Consider the following 8029-nt stretch of genomic DNA (forward strand, 5'->3'; position numbering starts at 1 on the left):
GCAGCATGCCAGCACTGCTGCTGGGGATCCACTGAGGAGAAGAACATCGTTATGCGAAAGGACATTGGGATGCTGGAGCAGGTCTAGAGAAGGGCAATGAAGCTGGTGAAAGGTTTTGCACACAAATCATATGAGGAGCAGCTGAGGGAGCTGGGGGTGTTGAGCCTGGGAAGAGAAGGCTCGGGTGACCTTATTGCCCTCTGCAGCTGCCTGAAAGGAGGTGTAGCCAGGCAGGGCTCAGTCTCTTCTTCCAGGGAACCAGCTACAGGACAAGAGGATGTAGCCTCAGCCTGTAGCAGGGGAGGTTCAGGCTGGACATCAGAAGGAATTTCTTCATAGAAATAGTGATTATACATTGGAATGGGCTACCCGGGGAGGTGGTGGAATCACCGTCTGCATGTGGCAGTCAATGACAAGGTCTGGCTGCCATGCTGATGCTCGGTCACGGGGTGCCCTCGGTGACCTCAGGGGTCTTTTCCGAACGAACCGACTCCGTGATTCCGCGCACCGGGCGGCAGCGGGGCCGTCACGTGCGGGACGCCATTTTGTGCGGAAAGCGGCGGGCGGCGCCCGTTGGCGGTGCTGAGGGGCGGTGCGGCCGAGGGGCGGGGGTCCGTCCCTCCCTCCACGTTTTATTTCCCTTTGCGCTTCCTTTTTTTCTTACTCCTTCCTTTCGCTCTCGCCCTCCGTTTCGGGCTCGCTCCCCGCGTCCCTCCGCTTTTGTTACCCCTCCCTCGCTCCCTGCTGCTCCCCGCCCCCGCGTGGCACTGCGGAGCCGGAGACGTGACCCGAGCGGACTCGCTTCCCCGCAGCTCCAGCCTCTCGCCGCAGAGTCGCATGTCCTCGATCCAGAACCTCCAATCCTTTGGTAAGAGCCGCCGGTACCCCGCCACCCCCGCAGCCGCTCCGTCGGCAAACCCACTCATCGCCCCCGGCCCCCTCGTCCTGCCCCGGGCCCCGCCGTCCTGCCTCCGCCTCCCGAGGGCCGCGGGCCCCCCGCCCCGCCGCGGTGACATTGAGCGGTGTCGCCGCGGAGCTCCGTGAGGCAGCGCCGGCCGCTCGTCCTTGTCCTCCCTCCCTCGGGACGTGCTCGGTGTGTGCGGCGAGGGGGACCCCGGGCGGGAGGCTCAGCCCCTCGCTGCTCCCGAAGGACGTGCTGCCATTTCTCAGCTCTGACACCCCTTATCAGGGGCTCGTATCCTCTGCTGAGGAAATAATTCCATCAGTTACAGTTCGTTTGCTGCCGCATCTTCTCCTCAGCAATGTCCCAAAGCGCTATACAAATCCTGCAAAGGTTATTGTTTCTATAGAGTGAGCTACGCAGATGGCAGATCGTTTCTCTCCTATCAGCGGGGAAGTTTAACCGTGCCGAGCCAGCGTTCTCCTCCTGCCTTATCTATAAGCAGCAGAAGTGAGCAAGTTAGCACTTCATGCAATAGTCTCATGCTTTTGATCACAGTTTGGACTCTGATCTTCTACACGTATAAGCCATGTGAGAAGGTTACGTTCAGTCATGATTTGGGAGCTCACCCTGTGCTTAAGGAAGGTGCCGCCCAGAGGATTTGTTTAAAGGGATCCAGTGTTGACACCTACAGTGCTGGCTTATTTCCAGCCTAGAGCCCTAAACTCTGCCAAGATATCTTGGCTTATCTGCAAGCTAGAGTCCTGAACTCTGCCAAGTGATCCTCACGTCCAAGTCCTCTTTTTCTTTCACTTTTTCTTTCACTAAGATTTTCTATTAGTGTTTGAGCCACAAGCTCACAGGAAAAGCTTGTGGGCAATAGTAAAATTCAGCATGGTTTAACAAATTCCATAGTAGAAGTTGATCTAGTCAAGGTTCCCAATGCTGTACTTGTTTCCTGTGGTGCTTGAGTCCTCATTACATTTTCAGTGTCTTCAATGCTCATGACATTCTTGTTTCTACAGGGATCTGCAGCTGAACTACTTTTTGTGCTTTCTGTTGCAGTTTTATCCATTTGGGGCATTTCTTTCTAGTGGATGGCAAAACTTGACCAGTGTTTTTAGAGCTGAGTTTTGAATGGAAGTTTGGGAAATTGTAGCTTGCATGGCTGTTGAACCTATATGGGCTCTTAAATATTGTTCTGATCAGTACAAAAAATTCCTTGTGATTATTCTTGAAAAGTAATAAAGTACTTCATGCTTTAAGGTTTTTTGGAGCTACTGATTAGGACATTTGTAGAGCTGTAAAATTTCTTGATTGAGTGTTAAGTATTTTTTTGTGAAGTACAGAGTATAAAAAGTGTTAACCCAGAAGCCCCCTTCTTTCTAAATGCTTTTCTGTTTTGCCTGTGTTTGATAAATGTTAAGCTTGAAAGAATTTGAGAACTGACCTTTCTTTAGTCTAAGCCTAAATTCATTTTGTTACATTTCTTGACTAAAGCTGCTGACTGGAGGAATTCTGGTTTACAGGAAACCTCTGACATCTGTTAGAGTGTATCTCTCTTTTATTTCTGTTGGTAGCCAAGAGTTACATCCATGCCTTAACATGCTGGAAGTGTGGTAGTTACCACAGTCTTCTGTTCTGGACCTGTAAGGAAGTGTCTGTTCTAGAGCTTTTCTATTTCTGTTCTTATCAGTTGGTCTGATAAGAGATACAGTTGCTTTATTTCACTTTAAATGTATGTGGCTGTCTAAATGTGCATTTGATGTTCTCTCAGAACCATGTTTTCAGGTTAGGATTTACAGTTGGCAAGAACCAGTGAAGCCAACTGATACTGTAGCAGCAAATCATTCATACCTGGGAAGGCATGGAAGAAACTGTGTGGTAGCTGAGAGGGCTGTCCTGAGTGCGTACTGTAATGACATTTTATACGGCTGTAGAAAAAGCACTTCAGTTGTAACAGTGTGTTTTTAAACAGGGATTAAACATCAAGAAGATACCCTGAGTACAATAATAATATTCTGTGAAGTGAGAATCTTCCTCCTTAGTTTTGACCTTGGGTGTTTTCCTTTGTGGGAATTACATGAGTCTCTTTCTTCCCGCAGACCCCTTTGCTGATGCAACAAAGGGTGACGACTTACTCCCAGCGGGGACTGAGGATTACATTCATATAAGGATCCAGCAACGGAACGGAAGAAAGACACTGACAACTGTTCAGGGCATTGCAGATGATTATGACAAGAAGAAACTTGTGAAAGCTTTCAAAAAGGTAAAGTTGCTGATTTGATTTGATAATGCTTATGTTTAAGGGCATAAGATAGCTTTTAATACTAAGTAACAAAATATTTATTTCATTTAATTCTTTCCAGTGCACGCCACTGTCATATTCAAGTCCTTTCCCTTTTTTAAAACATCTATCAGTGTCTAGTGACACTGATTTTGCTAAAAGGTTAAACTTTTCTCTCTTAACAAGAAGTAAAAAAAAAAATATTTTGAATGTTTCTTTTAAATTTCACAGATCTATGACTTTGTTGATATGAAGAATAAAATCAGTTTAAAGTAGAGCTGATTTTTATTCCTGCCTCTGTTACAGCTGGGTCGTTGCTCAAAATAGAGGCCTTTAGTTTTGCCAGGATAAAAATACTTATTTTAAAATAGTGTGGAGTTGAAAGACTGTATCTTATGACTTTGTTTTTCACTCTTGCAATGACTGTTGGCCATTTCCTTCTGCACAGTAGCTAATCCTGTCATTGCCTGAATTTACCATCAGCAGTTTAGTTTGCGTATGTATGTGTCAGCAGATATATTCCATTTGCTCTCAGAGCCAGTAAAATTGATTTAACCTTTGCCTGGCTTGGCATCAAAATAGTAAGCAGCTTCTGAGACAAAGTTCTTCTGAAAAGACTGACTAAGCACAATCACAATGTACATCAGATGTCTTATAATATGGATGTTTTTCTCTTAGAAATTTGCTTGTAATGGTACTGTGATTGAGCATCCTGAATACGGTGAAGTTATCCAGCTGCAAGGTGACCAGAGGAAGAACATTTGCCAATTCCTCTTGGAGGTGAGGGCCTGCAGATAAATATCTAAACCTCTCTGGAAGCAGGAGGGTGACAGGTGGTACTGATGCTAATTACCCAGCCAAAGATGGCCACTGTAGTTCTTTTGTGTTTTCAGCCAGAAAGTAAAATGACACTTGCAGTATGAGAGTAAGCTCTGGTAGGAATCAAAGCACTGTAGAGTGCCTTTGCACTGTTACAGCACACCACTTGTTCTCTGGCAGCACAACTTGAGCTCTGTGCTTGTAAAATCAAGTGTTCCATGCAAACCATAATCGTGAGACTGAAAAGACTGTAGAGGAAAGAGGCAACTACTCTGATGCAAATGATAATGCAGAGTTGTTACACTGTCAAAGGATAAGTCCCAGGACTACAGAACAAATTAGTTGTCTATAAGATTTTGTTTAGTCAGTTGTTCTGCTTGGCCCAGAAACATTCTGTAAATTACAAAAATATTTCATTGAGTGTATACACTGTATAGCAGTTTCTTTAATCAAAGTGTAAGATTGTGATAACTTGATGTTGCTGTAATTGCCTCAGTATGTAATCTTTACTAAAATACATTGTTTCTCTCTTTTAGATTGGCATTGTCAAGGAAGAACAACTGAAAGTTCATGGTTTCTAATATACCTGTACTCTTATGAAGAACCCTGCAGTATTGGTCTTACCTATCTTGGCTCTTCTGTGAAAAATGAATCTTTGCAGTGAATGGACTTCCCCATTACCTGAACATTTACAATTTGATTTGCATGACTTCATGAAACAGGTGGTGTGTAGACTAGAAACACATAAGAAAACTTCAGTAAGATGGTAATGAAGACCCTTGTGAACTTTAACACATTTCCAATGGAAATGTATTAGTGATGATTGTTCAGTTTAGTACTCTCCACCTGAGTTAAATGTGTGAGTTTTATTCAAATAGTGTGTGTTGTTGCTTAAAAATAAAAGTTTATTCATATAATTTCTGGGATATTTGAAATGCTTTAGCCTAAGTTTTGAACTAGCACTGCAGCCTTGCTGAAGAATGGCTGAACTGCTTTGTGGCAAGTGTAGCTCACTGCTGTTTGGAGAAATTGGAAAATCTACATGATTAAGTACTAGCTGATTAATCAGTAGATGAGCTTGATGTGATCTTACCCTGTAGCTGTAAGACTAGAGCTTTATAGCCTGTAGTGTAGGTGTACCTTAGTAGCAGCACAATAAGACATCAATTGTTTGCTGTCTAAATAACTGGATCCTCTCTAAAATGTATTGCAGTGACTATGAGGTATTAGTCTGAAGCAAAGTAGGGGTAAGGCAAGCTGAGCTCCTCAAGGCAAACATTTGGGCAGAAGTCCCAAAACATTTGAAGGAAGCTGATGGGATATTGGATCTCCTCTGTCGCTGAGTAGGGGGAAAAGACATTGTGTTGGCTTCTGCCATGAGCGTGCATTGAAAGATGGCAAGCAGAGTGCTTGACTGAGCTGGTAGTGTTAGCTGCAGGAGCAGGGAAGGGGACAGGGTCAGCACTAACCTTCTCCCTGCTTTGGAAAGTTTTCCTAGGATTGGTGGTTGACACAGGGAGTTCTGTATTCGTGTTTGAGTATTACTACAGAAAGCTGATTTGGTTTACTTTTCTAGAAGGCAATTCTTTCAGCTTTACTGGAGGTTAAATAGGTTTGTTTCACCATGCTTGTAAGCTAGTTTTAGTTAGCTGTAGTCATTTGCTATTCTGCTTGTAGGATATGTCTTGTGAAGAATGACATTAATTCATTTGGTGAAACAAGCAGATGTTGTCTTCCTTTTGAGGTAGACGTGGAAATTTTTTCTGAAACAATTCAGAACACACTGAGCTCCAAAACCATAACAATAGTGGGAAATACTTAAAAAACTTGATGTCATATCATGTATTTTTTGGAAAGAAAGAAAGAGACATATCTCTGCTGCTAAGACTTACTAGTAACTTAGCCAGAAAAAAAATATTCATTTGATAAAATAATTGTTTACTACCTAAGTAGTAAAGAATTAGGGAAAACTGTATTATTTAATATCACATGTACCTGTACTTTATTTCCTATTCATATTTGCCTTTCTAAATAGAAATGTTTCAATTTTAACTCATTTGAATTTTTTTTTTCTTTTTTTAGATTTTTGAGTTCAGACATGAATCCTTAAGGCACTAGCAACAATTAGGGGAGCATTATGTGATGATTTCTTTCTCCGTCTGGTCTAGACAATTGCACTTGTAAAAATCTAATCTCTCAATCTCCACAAATACTGCCTGATGTTACAGATCTTAACTGTTCCAGAGAAAGGATGCTCCAGAAGATGGTATACTGTTAAGGTGCAATACATTCAGGAGGAGGAAATGCCTCATGCAAAGCATAAAATACCCACATACCAAATGGAAATCCAAAAATAAATCTTATGCAAGTCTTGTAGATGAGCAGAATAAAGTCATTCTAGTGCAAGTTTACCTAGTATTGATTCTTAACTGCTGAAGTAATCAATCTTTTGGGGGTACACAGCAATTAGTGTTTTTCATTTTATTACATGCCAGAAAAACTGATGTTCTCATTTAAAGCTTGTTCTCCTGCTCAAGAGGAAAAACAAGCAGCATCTTCTGTTTCACTGGTATTATACAAGTAGTTCTAGTGGGCTCAGAACTGAAGATTAACAAATGACTCGCAGGTCTCGTGTTACTGAGTCAGTCTTCATTTCAGATGGCATTCCATTAACTTTTACTACCTAAGCTTGAGTCATTTCTCCAGTCATTCTGCTTGAAACAAATAAGAAAAATCTTTGATTTTCTTCCTCCTCATTTAAAAATCCTTTCTATGGAAGGAACCTTGCAGTTGATAGGTGGGTTGGGTGGAGATGCTCATGTTTTGACCTTTGAAGGGCAAAATTATAAGGAGATGGAATAAGACGTAACACATTTGAAGTTTTAAAGAGGTGAGATTTGTTGTGGCAACAAACCAGTTGATCTTTCTAGAAGAAAAGCAGAAATTTTTGTCCATGGGTGTTTTAAACTGAAACAACGTTTCTAAGACTGTAATTAGCCTTGGTACAAGCCCAAACCTCTTTGTATGTTCTAGTTGAAAAGCTTCGACAATATAATGTTTTGTCATCTTACTCTGAAACTTCTTTGTCAAATCTATGTTTTAAAAATGCTGAAAATGAAGGCTTTGGAAAAGGACTTGTTAAAATGCTGCCACAGAAATCTGTTTTCAGAATGAAGGCACGTTTCAATCTTTTCATCTATTTGAAAATAGGTTAAAAAATGTTGAAGGATGTGGCCCATAATTGCCGAGGCAGTAAAAATGAGCTTATGATAGAAAACTCTTTTGAAGTCCACTAGTAGGACTTGAGGCTGGCCAAGCTCAGACTGCAAAAAATGAAGGCTTTTTGTTGGAATGTTGTGAAGTGTGCATTCTTCAGACCTACCAACCAAGATTGCCTTCTTAGCGATACTTAGGCTTCATCTCAAGGTGTTACTGGATGTAGAAACTTGTTTTGAATTCACAGCCTTGTGCATAGTTTTATTAGGCTGTTCTAGCTGACTCTGAGCTGATACCTTGGAGTAAGGTGTTGCATAAATAAATTCACTAATTTGTCTGTTCTGAGTATGCATCTACGTAATGCAGCTATGAGCCCAAATGCCACTGGCAGTTCTTGTTTGTAGAATATGAGATTTAGTAATTTAAGTTTGTAAGATGCCTACTTCCTCTCCCTGTGTGAGCTATCAGGCCCTTGACTGTCACCTATGGACTTCTAAATCTGACTGTGTCTCAGAGATGAGCATGAGGAGCACAACTGTGGGCAGATAATTCTTGAGTGGAGTAATCTCTCAAAAGAGGAAGGCCTGGGCAGTGTGTGCATGCTATTCATTGCTTCAGTGGCTTTGCTTGAACCTTTATTCCTGAACTCCATTTCTGCACAGCCTAAATGAGTAATATTTTGTTTTGGAGAGCTTCTTTGGAGGAGGAGGAGGGAGCTATTATAAAAAGCTGTCTTAGGAAATATGTTTGTATCTGAAGTGTGTTTTCATTAACTTAGATTCCTGGACTGCAAGAGCTCTGTAGCA

At 42.0% G+C, this 8029-nt stretch overlaps 1 protein-coding gene across 3 annotated transcripts; it reads left to right on the top strand.

Annotated features, from left to right (window-relative positions):
- The first annotated feature begins 548 nt into the window (after positions 1 to 548).
- On the top strand, positions 549 to 6418 carry EIF1B (eukaryotic translation initiation factor 1B). 3 transcript variants are annotated; one of them, XR_010439136.1, is made up of 5 exons: positions 549 to 868; positions 3007 to 3170; positions 3867 to 3968; positions 4544 to 4729; positions 6090 to 6418. XR_010439136.1 is itself a non-coding variant. In XM_064704830.1 (4 exons), exons 1-4 carry the CDS (start codon positions 838 to 840, stop codon positions 4586 to 4588), a joined length of 342 nt encoding a protein of 113 aa, XP_064560900.1. In that variant the 5' UTR covers positions 638 to 837; the 3' UTR covers positions 4589 to 6418. The 3 variants fall into 3 exon arrangements, 1 of the variants encoding a protein (XP_064560900.1); XR_010439135.1 differs by having other exon boundaries at positions 598 to 868; positions 4544 to 4773; XM_064704830.1 differs by having other exon boundaries at positions 638 to 868; positions 4544 to 6418.
- Positions 6419 to 8029: the final 1611 nt, after the last annotated feature.

This window comes from Zonotrichia leucophrys, chromosome 2 (genome assembly GCF_028769735.1).
Source record: "Zonotrichia leucophrys gambelii isolate GWCS_2022_RI chromosome 2, RI_Zleu_2.0, whole genome shotgun sequence".
NCBI classification, from domain to species: Eukaryota; Metazoa; Chordata; class Aves; order Passeriformes; family Passerellidae; genus Zonotrichia; species Zonotrichia leucophrys.